The sequence below is a fragment of the Oryctolagus cuniculus genome, unplaced genomic scaffold (genome assembly GCF_964237555.1).
Source record: "Oryctolagus cuniculus unplaced genomic scaffold, mOryCun1.1 SCAFFOLD_134, whole genome shotgun sequence".
Classification (NCBI taxonomy): domain Eukaryota; kingdom Metazoa; phylum Chordata; class Mammalia; order Lagomorpha; family Leporidae; genus Oryctolagus; species Oryctolagus cuniculus.
Window position 1 is genome coordinate 41,853 of NW_027208314.1, and position 15,536 is coordinate 57,388.

The window sequence follows — 15,536 nt, forward strand, 5'->3', positions numbered from 1 at the left end:
AGTGAAGCCAGGCACCAGCGCAGTGGGGCCACAGGTCAATTGTTTGCTTCACTTTTGTCATGGAATTTATTCCACCATTCGATTTAAAATTTGACAGAGTTTTTCTCTTTAGGTACAATACATACTCATCTGCTTTTTCTCCTTAGAGTGTTCAAATAAAGTGAAATTGCTTTTATAGGACTCATGCATTGGGAGTGGTGGCTGTTTTTCAACTACTGGATTACAGAAAGAAAACAAGGGTGGGATGCTGGCATTACAGGTGATGGCTTAACCCACTGCACCACAACACTAGCCCCTACCCACAGAATTTTAGAAGCCCAGTGAGTCAGAAACTAGATTGTCTCATTTGTGCAAGGAATGAAAATGTATAGTTTCGATAAGCCTGAATTATTTTTATTCCAGAAAACAAGTAAACACAAAGATATTTCAACTAGGTGATGAGGTGTCAGATATGATATTCATTTAGCATCATCGTTACCACTGCTGTATCTTTTCCTCTAACAACTGGTTGAGACACTTGCTTTAAATGTGTGGCCAGCTTTGGAAAGCTGGAAATCTTGATGCCAAGCTGATGTGAGATGAAATTTAAAACAGAGGCATACCAGCAAGAACCACAGCCTAAACCTAACTCTAGTGTTTACCTCTTGGCGATAGTTGGAAATCATAACCTATGTAAGTAAGAAAACACCAGATTCCACGTTAAGCACCATGTACACTGACCAACAATGCTTTACTCCCGGTGTTGATGGAAAGCACAGGAAATTTACCTCACTGTTTGTGGAAGTCTAGATGGATGCAACCCTGCGGAATAATGTTGAAGGACCTAGGAAAATTTTAAACAGGACTGTTCTTGTCTTAGCAATTCTCCAATAACACAGGTCATCAAAACAGTTCCAGGGATGCTCAAGTATGCACATTCCAGGTTGATCACTGCCGCATTATTTTAATGGTGAAAAATCAGAATTATCGGCCGGTGCCGCGGCTCAGTAAGCTAATCCTCCGCATTGCGGCGCCGGCACACCGGGTTCTAGTCCCGGTCGGGGCGCCGGATTCTGTCCCGGTTGCCCCTCTTCCAGGCCAGCTCTCTGCTGTGGCCAGGGAGTGCAGTGGAGGATGGCCCAAGTACTTGGGCCCTGCACCCCATAGGAGACCAGGATAAGTACCCGGCTCCTGCCATCGGATCAGCGTGGTGCACCGGCCGCGGCGGCCATTGGAGGGTGAACCAACGGCAAAGGGAAAACCTTTCTGTCTCTCTCTCTCACTGTCCACTCTGCCTCTCAAAAAAAAATCAGAATTATCACACAAAATAGCAACCCCTTATGTTGGAATACAATGTAATCTTATACAGTCACTGAAGAGAATTAGATCTATGTGTTTATAATGTCTATATGTATAAAATGATCTATGTTTATTGTGTTTATAAGGTTTATAGTTTACTATACTGTCAAGTATAAAAAGAAAGATGGAAACTATCCTATTAAGAGCACAGTTCTGCACAAAGTCATTTCTATGTGCATGTGAGCACTGTACACACACAATACACCCACAACCACACCCACACACACACACACAATTTAAGGGAGGAAAAGCATCTGTAAGAGAGCACACCAAACTGTCAACAGTGCTTCGGACATCTCCAAACAGAACTGAGGAGTATCTTCCATTTTCTTTTTCAACTTCCACTTTCTAAATAATAAATTTTGTGATGTGCACACTTCAGGGACAAGTAAATCACATTCAGAATAACAAAAAGTAAAGATGCTGAACTTCATTTAAATTCTGGAGCCAAAAATCTTCAACATTTATAAAACTAAAATTCTGGGCTCTGGTATCAAGTTCCAGATGAACAAATGCAGCCAATACTCCAGGCTTTATTTATTCCTGCCCCATAAAATGAGGCTGGGAACACCTGTCCTAGCCTCTGCTCTGGTAGCTCAGGTAGCTAAATTAAAGTTCCCGGGTAGCTAAATTAAAGTCATAGGAAGAATTAAAAGCAACTCCTGCGGTGCCAGCATCCCATATAGGCAGCAGTTCGAGTTCTGGTACTCGGATTCCAATCCAGCTCCCTGCTAATGTGCCTGGGAAAGCAGCGGAGGATGGCCCAGCTCTTGGGCTCCTGGCTCTTGGCTTAAAAATTTGCTCTGTGGGCCAACGCCGTGGTAAAGTAGGTAAAGCATCCCTCCGGCAGCGCCAGCATCCCTCATGGGTGCGGTTCGTGCCCCCGATGCTACTCTTCCAATCTAGCTTTCTGCTTATAGCCTGGAAAAGCAGCAGAAGATAGCCTCACTTCTTGGGCCCCTGAAACCATGTAGGGGACCTCAAAGAAGCTCCTGGCTCCAGCTTTTGAATCGGTTCGCCTCTGGCCATTGCAACCATTTGGGGAGTGAACCATTGGACGGAAAACCTCTCTCTCTGTAACTCTACCTCGCAAATAAATAAATAAATCTTTAAAAAAGTTGCTCTATCTCCCACTGCTTTTCAGAGAGAAGGTGGATAAAAAGGTGCTGTGCGCTCTAAATCCATTTGACAAAAAGGACTAAGATAATCTAAGATCAGGAGCAGTAGTAAGCAGCCTTTGAACCACAAAATAGAATAAAAACTATGTTGCTTAGCACACCAAGTGTTGGTCCACTACTACTCAAAAGCAAAGCATTTCATCCTTGTAATTATGCTCACACGACACGCACTTATATACCCTAATGGTTGCGAAATTTTCTTCAGAATACTCAAGACTTTAATTTTTAAAGAAGAGAAAATGCCAGCTTTGATAAAATGAACATGCCTGCACTCGAAGGGAAAATTAAACCTTTAGGAAAAAAGCAATGAAACCACCAGATTGTGAAAAGGGTATTTTATCCACCAGGAAGTTTCTGAAAGCTGTTTTCTGTCATAAACAAACAAGGTGCCCAAACTCAGGACTGAACAACACATTCTACCAGTGCCACACAGCCACGATACTAAATTATTGTTCTTGCCAAGGCTTCAAATAGAGGGTACATTTCTAATTATGCTGGGTAAGCTCCAACTCCCTCAGTTTTGAGCAAGCAGAAAATTGTAGTCTAATGCTGCAAACTTCTATCAAGTTCCTAGTACCACGGGTTCAGTAAGTTATAACACACGTAAGATGGTGAATTTACTGATGACCAAAGATTGCCAAAATGACTTTTCACATACATTTCCTCAGGTTTTTAAACAAAAGGCATTTTAAAGTTGCTATAGCAATATAAAGGGAAAGTAAAGAATGACCAATCACACTGCCTCTGTTAAGGTCAGAGATGCTCTGTCTCATCTGCATTCCTTGTAGGCTGAGTCCTATTAGTGAGTCTCAAACTGAATTCTGCAGAACGGCATAGTTTCTAACTTCACAAGGCTGTAGTGATTGTATCTGGTGCCCAACACAGACAACCTAGTGCTGTGCTGCTCAAAAAATCCCAGCAAACCTTGTGGTCACTTCAATTCTAGAAGTCTCTTCTGCCTTCTCATTAACTGCTACTTATATTCCTCTGTTTTTCTTATGACTTTCCCACGTGGAGCATTCTCTAAAATACCTTCAGGCCAGACTTCAGCCCCTGGATCCTCAAAAGTGCAATAATGTACAGTTTGCAGGGCACTGTTAAGAGGTCAGGGAGAAGTCCCCTGGTGTTAATAGCTTCAGTAATATTGTTTTCTCCTTTAGACCACATCATTAAGGTGCTTTCATTATCCATAAAGCAATTCTTTATGTCACAGCAAATGAGATCCGGCACTAATTCAAATAGGCTAATTTCAACCTAACAAAATAATTTATTCCTAATAACTAAAGGACCAAGACAATGACCAAAATTTGTAAAGACTTGTTATGATACATGAGGGATCTTCAAACATTATATAAAAATACGTATTACAAAAAATATGCATGGGCTTAAAAAATTTTACACTAAAATAAAGGTATCTTTTGATTCCATTTCCCATTAACTTTCTGAACTATTCTGATGAAGAAGAGAAAAAGAAAGAGAAAAACTTAAAAAAAGTTTTAAAAATGAATCCTACCAGAGCAAAGGATGATGCTACATGATAATTTACAAGGGAGAAGCCAGCAGAGAAGAAGCAAGAAGCCTAACGCAAAAAAAATGCTGCCCTTCCTGAATTGCAAGGTGACTTGAAGCAGAGGAATGAGATTTCCTTTCCAAGTTAGAACAAATGCACACATTAGCATTAAGTTCTTTTTTAAAAAAGATTTATTTTACTTATTTGAAAGAGTTAGAGAGACAGAGACAGACAGAGACAGAGAGGTCTTCCAACAGCTTGTTCACTCCCCAAATGACTGCCAATGGCCAGTGTTGAGCTGATCCAAAGCCAGGAGCCAGAATTTTCTTCTAGGTCTCCCACACGGGTGCAGGACCCCAAAGACTCAGGTCATCTTCTACTGCTTTCCCAGGGCTTAGCAGAGAGCTGGCTCAGAAGTGGAGCAGCCGGGACATGAACCAGCACCCATATGGGATGCCAGTACTGCAGGCCAACACTTTATCCTGCTGTGCCACAGCGCCAGCCCCAGCATCAAGTTCTGATAGGACCATCTCCTCGTCCTGAGGCTCTGCTCCATACTACTGGAAAGACACAGTTTTACCTTCTAAGCTACACACAGATTCAGTGACAGCCTCCAGAGCACCATGGCTTGCTGTGCCACCCTGGCATCCCAGGAAGATCCCACAGTCCCAGCAGGAAGCACTCAGCTCCACCATGAGGCGGCACTCAAAAGTCTTCACCATGGGTGTCTGCAATCACAGTTGGATATCCAAGTGGTCACACAGATCCGAGGAACTCCGTTACATGTTTTCTGGCATCTGGAAACTCAGAAGTCAACTCAGTACATTTCCAGAGGCCAGAGCCTCTACACCTAGGACCAAGCAGCTCAGAACATGTCCTGGGGTGGGGGCAGTGAACTTCCCAAGGCAGGAAGTGTTCAAGTTGCACATAAAGTCCTGACCTCTGGTCCAAGATCCATTTGTGGGGATCTTGAGGTGACCTTAGTTATAAGGGGGCTGCTTGGATGCAACATTTCTATCAGGGGCCTTGTCTGGACCTTGATTGCCAGGCTCAGAGCAGGAATAGAGCAGGGACAGACTGTCCCATGAGTCATTTGCGAGCACAGTTCTCAAAGTGTGGTACCATAGAAACACTAAGCGGAGCTGTGGGGACCCAGTACTGCTCAGAGAACTTGCAGGAGGTCTCTGCCACACAGCAGCATTCCAGTTCCTCTCAGTGCTCTAGGTCAGGGGTGAGGAGCCTTACTCTAGAAAAAGATACCAGTCCTAGCTAGACAAGACAAGAGGTCTCTAAGAAAATCGAGGAGCGTGATCACGAGACAGTATGACTAACTAGTCCACACAATCCTCAGGGAGCTGATTTAATAAGACATAAGTCTGCCCAGGTGCCCTGGAGTGTCACAGGATTAGACCTGGACTGGTTAAAGCCAATGGGTTATATTCAGCAGCCAGGGCCAACCTCATGGGCGTGCAGCCTACATGGTCACACAGAAACAGTCACACGGCTCGCTCTCTGAAGGGCCTGCACTGGGTTTAAACCTCTGCTGGTGGTGTCTTAAAAATCCTCAAAACTCTGTCTTTGAACTTGTGTTTTGTAAGCCAGTCAAAAGAGCATGAGTCTGAGCCAAGGAGGTAGGTGGAAGAAAGGAAAGAGCTTTATGTTTTAGTATCTTTAGTGGCCCTTTACCCCTGCCTTTGGAACAAGGTCCTCACAAAATTGTGCAGCAGGCCCAGTTAGCAGTGGTGAGGTAAACCCCTCCCAAGTAGCCAGCCACACTTTGAAGGAGGGAACTGAAGACTAATCAGGGATGGGCTTTTGGTATAGCGACTAAGCCTCTACTGTAATCCCCACAGCTCATGTTAGAGTGCCCAGGATCAAGTCCTGGCTGAAGTCCTGAATCCAGCTTCCTACTATTCCAACCTGGGAGGCAGCAGGTGATGGCTCAAGTACTTACATCCCTGCCACTCACATGGGAGACTTGGATTGAGTTCCCAGACCCTGGCTTCACATACCTTTCCAGCTGTTGAGGGCATTAGGGAAGTAAACTAACGCATGAAATATTTCTTTCTTCCTTTGAAATAAATAATAAATAAATTTTAAAAAGACTAATCACCAGGGACCTTGAGGACTCCTCAAACCCTCTGGTCCTAACCCTACCAGCAAATCTCCTTTCATACCTCAAGGTCCCTCTTAAAAGTCAGTTCCAGTCCCAGGGTGGCAAGGTACCCTCCTCAGACCCCCCCGCCCCCCGCCAACAGCTCAAGACTCCCCACTGGTGTGAACCAGGACACAAGACCTATGTTAACAAATCACAGCATGAGGCCACAGCATTAGCAAGAAGGGTCCTTAGTGACACAGCTCAAGTCCCTGTAGTTATTTATGCTCCACACACAGACAAGCCCAAAGACTAGGACCACTGGTTTTCTCCGGCTACCACCTCTCTGATACCCCAACTCTGGAACCGATGGAAGCTGAGGTTCCAACCCCAGGAGGGACACAGCTCTGGGGCAAGCAAAGCAGGATTTAAACTGGAACTTCACTGATCTTGATATATGGCCTAGGGCAGGTTCCCACTTCCTTTAACTAATATTTAAAAGGCTATCAGAAGTGCCTCCCTCACAGACCTTTGAAGAGAATTAGACAGGACAATGTGGTATAATTCAAAAAAACAAAAACAAACAAACAAAAAAACCTCTTGCTTCCCCTCCTTGTGTTGTTATTTAGAAATGAGACAACGGTACCTTAAGAAGCCTGACAACTGAAAGTGCTTCATTAATGCTGATTCTGTTAAACATCCTTTCTTGTCCCTCCGACCTTTATTCTTGTGACCAGAGCCTTCATTAACCATCACTTCCTGTCCCAAGACGCAGCAGTGAGGGCACTGTTAGTTCTGCATATATCAAATACCAACTGTGACCAGGGACTACAGGAATGAAAGCAGAGAGATAAAGTCCTGCCCTGGACAAGCTCACAGTCTTGCATGAAATAGGTACACAGCAAATAAATGGTGATTAAATGGGTAAGTACTTTACATATATAAAGAGTGTGTAACAGAAATATTTCTGTAATGAAATACATCCAAAAGCTCTGGATACTTACCTCTGTCAGGGGAAGGAGAGAAAAGTATCACAGAAAAGGAAGACACCCATACGGGATGCTGGTACAGCTGGCAGTGGCTTCACTGACTATGCCATGGCTCTGCCCGCCCCACACCCCCAAACCCCCAACAACCCAGGCTGTTCCCACTTGTGATCAAGCTGTCTGTGTGCAGTCTGTGAAAATTCACCAGATTCTGTGCAAATTAATTCGAGCGCCCCATGCCCGTTTTCCTGCACACACACCTTACACTTCCGAACAACCTGGAGAAGAGAGGCCGTGAGTCAAGGTCCTCTTCTCAAGGACGCGACCAAGGCTACTGCTGGCCAGGGACAGAAAACACCCAAGACGCAACCGAGGCCATGGGAAAAGTTCTTCCTCTCCCAAACCCTGCCACCACCCACACCCACCAGGACTCCTGTCACTCTCCACCTCCCTTTCCTCTCCTCCACGCGGGTTTCTGCCCCTCCCTTCCTCACCTCCACACCTACACATCACCTTTTCATTCTCCTCCCTTCCTCTCTCCTCCCGCGTCCCCCTTGAGCCCCTCCCTCCTCCACTTTCTATCCCAACTACCCCTCAAACACACACACCCTCCCCGCTCTCTGCACCTCGGGCCCCACCCACCCAGTGACAGGAAGGCCACCACGGCCAACCATCCACAGAAAGAGCTGAGTGGATATGAAACCAGGAGCCAGGAGCTTCCTCCAGGACTCCCACACAGGTCCAGGGGCCCAAGGACTTGGGCCCTCTTCAACTGCTTTGCCTGGCCACAGTAGAGAGCTGGAACGGAAGTGGAGCTGCTGGGACTCGAACCAACACACATATGGAATGCTGGTACTGCAGGCGGCGGCTTCACCCGCTATGCCATGGCTCCGACCGCCGCCCCACCCAGGCTTTTCCCACTTGTGATCCCGCTGTCTCCTCAAACGCCTAGGAAAGCAGAGGAAGTGGCCCAAGGACTTGGGCCCCCGAACCCACACCGGAGTACTGGATACAGTACCTGGCTTGGGCTCCGGCCTGGTCAAGCACCGGCCATTGTAGCCACCTGGCACCTGGGCGGGGTGAGCCCACACACTGAAGATCTCTCCCTCACCGCCTCATCTATAACTCTGCCCTTCAAACCAGTCTTTAAATAGAAAAAAGTCGCGTACTTACTATGAGGTGTCAGAATCTTGGGGCAGGCTGGAACAGAGCAAAGAGGGATTCTTGGGGTTTCTCTAAGCTTCTGCTTTCTCCTCCCTGTGTGCAGTCTGTGGAAAGTCACCGGATTAGGTGCAAATTAATTCGAGCGCCCCATGCCCGTTTTCCTGCGCACACACACCTTACACTGCCGAACAACCCGGAGAAGAAAGGCCGTGATCAAGGCCTCTTCTCACGGATGCGGCCAAGGCTACTTCCCACCAGGGGCAGAAAACCGGGGCCGTGGGAAAAGTTCTTCCTCTCCCCACCCCACGCTCAACCACACACTCACCGGGATGCCTGTCACTCTCCCCCTCCCTTGCCTCTGCCCCACGAGGGTTTCTGCCCCTACCTTCCTCGCCTCCACACCTGCACGCCACTTTTTCATCCTTCCCCCTCGCTCCCTCCTCCCACCTCCCCCTTACACCCTCTCCTCCACCTTCTATCCCAGCTACCCTTCACACACACACCCCACCCCCGCTCTGCACCCTGGGCCCCGCCTACCCAGTGACAGGAAGGCCACCACACCAAACTCTCCGCAGGAAGGCCGTTTCTGTGTCTCTGGAACATGAACGCAGTCTTGAGGTGTAGTCTTCCAGAAGGGGCCGAAGCAAAAGACTGCACCTAGAAATTTCCAGAAGCCCAAGATAACTGATGCGGCCGCCTCAGACTGCAGCCTCATCTGAACCCGGCCTGAACCTGGGGGGGCACTCACTGTGTCTTCTCAGGGTGGGCCACCAGCGTCGAGGATGGCTCCTCAAGGCTTGTGCCAGCGCTGGGCAGGAGCGGACACGACGCTGACTCCTACCTGAGCACCAGCACAGCTGCAGATGCGCCTGCGGGTGCACTTCCAGGTCACAGCGCCAGGCGCAGGCGCACTCCTCACTGGCCGTCGCCATGGCGCAACGGGACGCATCTGCGCACTGCGACATCCCGCGTCCAGCGCCCCCAGGGTCACTTCCAGTCCCGCCCCTCCAGGCTTTACCCAGGCGGGGCAGCCGCTGGTGGCCCAGGTACTCTGCACCCCACTTCCCTGCCTCCTGGGAGTCCTCAATGGAGCTCCTGCCCCCTGGCTTCTGTTTGGCACAGCGCATGCTGTTGAAGCCGCATGGGGAGAGAAGCAATGCAAGCGGCATCACGAGCGCTCTTTCTCGCCAGAGCGTCCTTCTGGGGGATCAACCCCCCAGGTGACTACAAAGGCCGGGGCTGGGCCAGGCCAAAGCAGATGCCAGGGACTTTATCCGGTGCTCCCTTCTGGGTTCAGGGGCCTACGTCCTTGGGCCATCTCCCTCTGCTTTCCCAGGTACGTTAGCAGACAGCTGGATCCCACGGGGAACAGCTTCCGGGAGGGACCAGCGCTGTGCGGTAGCGGGTAAAGCCACCGCCCACAGTGCCGGCATCCCATATGGGCTCCGGTTCGAGTCCCGGCTGCTGTACTTCCGAAGCAGCTCTCTGCTGCGGTCTGGGAATGCAGCAGAAGATGGCCCAACTCCTTGGGCCCCTGCACCCATGCAGGAGACCCCGGGGAGGCTCCTGGCTCCTGGTTCCTGGCTTCAGATCCGCTCAGCTCCGCCCTTTGCAGCCAACAGGGTAGTGGACCAGCAGATGGGAGACCTCCCTCTCTCTCCTCTCACTCTGCCTCTCATCCTCTCCATGTGTAACTCTCAATGAAAAATAAGAAAGATCGAAAAAAGTAAAAAATTTAAAAAAGGAAGACATAGCTGTAAATAAAATACTGCATCAAGACCAACTACTAGAGTTTGTGTAGAATTTGATATTATATGCACTACATACCCTATTAACACAGAATTTGAAAAAGAGTTTAACTTAGAAAAGATTCTGGTACACATTCCTTCTCTTCTTCCTTACAAACATTCTGTCTGGCGTATTCTCTGACTCACGCATCAGGAAATCTTTGCAATTTATTTATTCAGACTCTTACGTATCCACTTGCACAAGGACACGGAACACCTGTGATCTACACAGTTCTCCACAGAACACAGGTCTGCTTGCCAGTCACCACCCTTCACAGTCTAGCCCTGCATTTAACCTATGGAATGTGTTTGAAATGTGACAAATCCTATCTTCCACAAAGCAAGACAGAATACAGAAAGGCAGCATCTGAGGTCACTGTTGACATTTTCTACGTGCACGTTATCATGTTGGTACTTTTTCTCTCATTTCTCAATGTTAGATACATCAGCTAGGAGCTGCATCATAAGCAGCACTAGGTGTTGGCACTGTGGTGTTGTGGGTAAAGCTGCCCCCTGCAACGCCAGCATCCCATATGGGTACCACTTCCAGTCCCAGATGCTCCATTTCTGGACCAGCTCCCTAATTGCCTGCGAAGGCAATACAGATGGCCCAAGTGCTTGGGCCCTACCACTCTTGTGGGATACCCAGATGAAGCTCCTGGCTCTTGACTTTGGCCTGGCCCGGTCCCAGCCACCACTGAGGCCATTTGGGGAGTGAACCAGTGGATGGAAGATCGATCTATCTCTCTCCCTCTCTGTCTCTCTGCCTTTCAAATGAAAAACCTTATCTCTTTTTTTTTTTTTTTGAGTAAAGTAGCAACACCAGGACTTGAAACAGGGAATACCATATGGGATGCAGGTGTTCCAAGCAGCTTCTTAATGCCATCCAACATCAAATACCTGCCCCTGAAGGTCTTCTTACTCAACTTCTCATTTCACATGTGAGGTTTACAACCTTTGTTCCTCTCAAAAGGACAGTACTGTACTGCCTATGTTAGAAAGAGGAAATCTAGCAGGTAAGCGCTGTGGTGTAGCAGGTAAAGCCACTGCCTGCAGTGCAGGCATGAGCCTCAGCTGCTCCACTTCCAATCCAGCTCTCTGCTGTGGCCTGGGAAAGCAGTAGAAGATGGCTCAAGTCCTTGGGCCCCTGCACCCATGTGAGAGACCTGGAAGAAACTCCTGGCTCCTGGCTTCAGATTGCAGCAGCTCCAGCCATTGCAGCCATCTGGGGAATGAACCAGCAGACGGAAGACCTCTCCCTCTGCCTCTCTCTCGTCCTCTCCTTCTCTCTCTGTGTAACTCTGACTTTTAAGAAAATAAATCATTAAAAAAGAAAGAAAGAAGAAAGAAATCTAATCAGAGCAAGATCAGCAGTAACATTCCCGTGTCAGGCATTTGATAAGAGAAATGCCCCTACGTGTTCAAAGTGCCTCCCTGTATTCTCTCCATTTACTGAGTGCATGTATTGGTCAAACGACTGGTGCTTTTGAGGAGGATGAGCAGAACAAGAATAAGAGGCAAAGGATGACAATAATCTGCAGCAGGGCCATGGAACAAAGGTGGCAGAGAGGGAAGATTCTAGTTATACCAAAGCTATAAAGAGAAAAAGCTGAGTCGCTCCACATGCATGTAGAAACATCTAAAGGTACTCTGCTTTCTAGCCTAGGTAGGAGGCGTGAGTAACAAGAGCACCCATCAAAGAGAACACAGCCTTTTTTTACCTATTAAGACTGCTAACAATTACATAATAATGACCTGGAGTTCACACTACAGAATAGAGAAGCAGTGTGCTTCAAGACAGCACACTTGAGTCTTTTTTTTTTTTTTAATTTTTTACAGGCAGAGTGGACAGTGAGAGAGAGAGAGAGAGAGAGAGAGAGAGAAAGCTCTTCCTTTTGCCGTTGGTTCACCCTCCAATGGCTGCCACGGCCGGCGCATTGCGCTGATCCGCTGGCAGGAGCCAGGTGCTTCTCCTGGTCTCCCATGGGGTGCAGGGCCCAAGCACTTGGGCCATCCTCCACTGCACTCCCGGGCCACAGCAGAGAGCTGGCCTTGAAGAGGAGCAACCGGGACAGAATCTGGCGCCCCGACCGGGACTAGAACCCGATGTGCCGGCGCTGCAAGGCGGAGGATTAGCCTATTGAGCCACGGCGCCGGCCATACTTGAGTCTTAAACCAAGGGTTCTAACATGATCCAGGAGCAACCAGGACTATAACCCGGCGTCCATACAGGATGCTGGTGATGCAGGCAGAGGGTTAACCAAGTGAGCCACGGTACTGGCCCCTCCAATCACTCTCGTAACATCTCCACAGTTCCCTCCTCATGCGTGTCCTCTCTCAATCCCTACTCAGTATAGATTCTACTGTCTGGCACTATCAGGCCCCCCACCAGGTGCCCAGTACTCATCCTCTCCTCCTCTGTTTCTCTATCACAGGAACCTTAAAGACCTTGATATGTACTAAACCCAACTCTCCGCCATCACCTCACCTCCACACAAATAGCTGGCCATGGTTCAAGGATGCTACAAGGAACTGCATCCCCTGAACTGCAATGTCTCCATCATTAACGTTTTACCACATCTGTTCCAATCACCTTCTTTATCTAACTGCACCCATTCTCATTACTCTTAGAGAGCAAGTTTCTGACATAAGGGCTGATCTGCCCTATGTTCACCAGAGTAAACGTTCCACAAGAGAATATTCACCTCTGGAACCTCAGATCAGTAGCTGAATAAGGAAACTGATACCACACTGTCAGTCCAATCTAGAGGTCCTCTGCACACGCTGTGCCTGTCAACAGCAGCCCTTGCACTTGCTGCCCAGCATCAAATGTGGCATTCCCTTGCTGTACCTCTTTTATTCTCAAATAGCTGCTCAGTGTTTCCCCACCTTTGTGATATTGACAATTCTCAAGAGTTCCAATCTTTCACTCTTTAGGATGTCCCTCAAGCAAAAACTGTAAAGGTGTCCTCAAAGTCAAACTCATGTTGGCATTTTATCAGAAAAACCTCAGAAATCACACTAACCTTTTCTCAGCTTTTCTCATCAAGAATCACATGATGTCAACGTATGTCACGACTGGTGAGGTTAACCTAGATCATCTGGTCACCAGATTTTCCTCTGTAAATCATAAGCATTTTGTGGGGAGATAACCCAATACTACACAGCATTCAATGTCTCATCAAACTTCTTCCCACCAACATCAAGATCCATTTGTAACTTCCATATGAATCAACTATCATTATGGTAGACGCCAAATAATGGCTTGTTTTTTTAACTACCCATTTTACGGGGAGATAACCCAATACTACACAGCATTCAATGTCTCATCTAACTTCTTCCCACCAACATCAGGATCCATTTGTAACTTCCATCTGAATCAAGTATCATTATGGTAGATGCCAAATAATGACTTTTTTTTTTGAACTACCCACTTCTTCATCATTAACAAAACGCCCCGCTGTAAAGAAGAAATTTTTCTTATCTCTCACTTATTCGTATACAACATCAACATTTACTTTAGTGCTGAAATTATCCAGTATCTGGCCAGTGTGCGCTCCTTCAAGCTAACTTCTGCATCTTCATGACACACCCTATCACTCTGAAAGAATTTTTTTTTAAGATTTATTTATTTATTTGAAAGGTAGAGTTAGAGAGCCAGAGAAAGAAAGAGAGAGAAGAGAGACAGAGAGAGAGACAAGAGAGAGATGAGAGAGAGAGAATGAGAATCTTCCATCCACTGGTTCACTCCAGAAATGGCCACAATGACCAGAATTTTGCCAATCCAAAGCCAGGAGCTTCTTCCAGGTCTCTCACATGGATAAAGGGGTCCAAGGACTTGAGCCATCTTTCACTGCTTTCCCAGGCACATTAGCAGAGAACTGAATCTAGCAGCTGGGACCCAAACCGGCACCCATATGGGATACTGGCCCCACAGGTGGTAGCTTTACCTACTAAGCCACAGCACCGGCCCCTGAAGAGTTCTTCAATTCCTTAGAGAAATATATTTCCCAGGCTCATTACACATACCCTGCAATCAACTGTTCCTTCAAGGAACTTTGATTTCCCTCTTAGGAGATGACAGAATTTACAAATTCATCTAGCTATTTTTGATTGTAGACATCTTCCATGACCATTTTGAGGACTTCCCATATGCATGGATTTCAAACTTTTCGCATCAAAATAAACTTCTCTCTTAATTCCATTTTCTACAAACTTTTAAAGTGGTGTCATATGCATAGATTTTCAGTATCTACATTTATATTCATGTTTTAAAAACCATGAATTTACTTTAAATTTCCAATTCCTGTCTGACATCTTCAAATTCTTTTTAATCTTCCTCATTCTATATTTATAAATTCCTTATCTGTCAATAATAAACATAGTTTGTTGTAACCTCAATATATTTACTTGGTTGCTCAATCTCCTGAATATATAACCAACTTCATTGGCTGCCTATGCAGCTCTCAGTCCCACTGCCTCCTTCACCTCTAGTCTGGTTGCCCACTCTTCAGCTCCTGTACCTGTCACTGCCTCCAAAGAAAGGGAAGGTAGGGAAATCCATGAAGAGTCCATAACAATCCCAAAATGGAACTCCATATTTTCTCCCTGCAAACCTGCTTTTCTCTGAGTCTTCCACTTGTCAGTAATCCAATGTAATTCACTTCATTGTCTGGCCAAAATTGGGTTTGCTTCTTTTTCTCAGTATCCATCTAATAACACGCTTATTTGCTCTACCTTCAAGACTTAATCCAAGCATTGCTACTTCTCTCCAGCTTCAGGCCAACTTTTACAGCCCAAGTCTACTTATGCTGCTCACAAAGACTGCTTTAAGAGTCTCAAATTCTCTGCCTTGCAAGCCTACAATCTATTCCCCAGAGAGCAACCAGGATGACTTTTTTTTTAAGACAAACACAAACCAACGCACAGCCTACTCTACTGAAAATTCTCCATGGACTTAGACGTAAAATAAAATCCAAACCCTTCACCGTATCGTATCAGCTTCTTGAAGTACCCCTGCTACTTCTCCAACCTCACCCACCAGCTAACTAGCATCTGCCACTCAGATCTTTCTGTGACCCTCAGTCACCAGGCTCTGCTTCATGCACTCTGCGCTTGCTGCTCTCTTCCATAAACTGGGTGTAGTCCCTCACATCGAACAGCTGTGCTAGAATGTCACCTCCCCAAGAGCCTTTTCTGACTGCATTCAGTACCTCTAGCTCCATCTTCATACACTGCTTTTTTGTTTTCACAGCACTTAACACTATCTGTAGCGCTATAATGAGTTTTATTCAGTAGTTTAATGTCTGTCTTCCATTATAAATCGTTATTCTTATAGAGACAGCGTATTGACCACACAGTATTACTTATAACACCTCATGAACACTGAATAAATGTTTGCTAAGCTGACACATTTACAGAACTGTGTATGGAATACTACATGAAATACAATCACTTGAAGCTACGGACTCAGTATGC

The 15,536-nt window shown here is 46.8% G+C and overlaps 1 protein-coding gene across 19 annotated transcripts in view; it reads right to left on the reverse strand.

Annotated features, from left to right (window-relative positions):
- LOC127488699 (uncharacterized) overlaps positions 1–15,536 on the reverse strand; it is a 121,423-nt gene that overhangs the window by 41,834 nt on the left and 64,053 nt on the right. For 6 of the 19 annotated variants that reach the window (XR_011386033.1, XR_011386023.1, XR_011386021.1 and 3 more), the window contains 2 exons: positions 8,809–8,928; positions 6,768–8,375 (listed from right to left, as the gene is read on the reverse strand). Coding sequence is in view for 6 of the 19 variants with exons in the window: in XM_070067805.1 (XP_069923906.1) it covers positions 8,290–8,375; positions 8,809–8,928; positions 9,020–9,440 (627 nt within the window). In the remaining 13 variants the exon portion in view is untranslated. The other 13 variants (XR_011386022.1, XM_070067811.1, XM_070067807.1 and 10 more) reach the window with 9 other exon arrangements.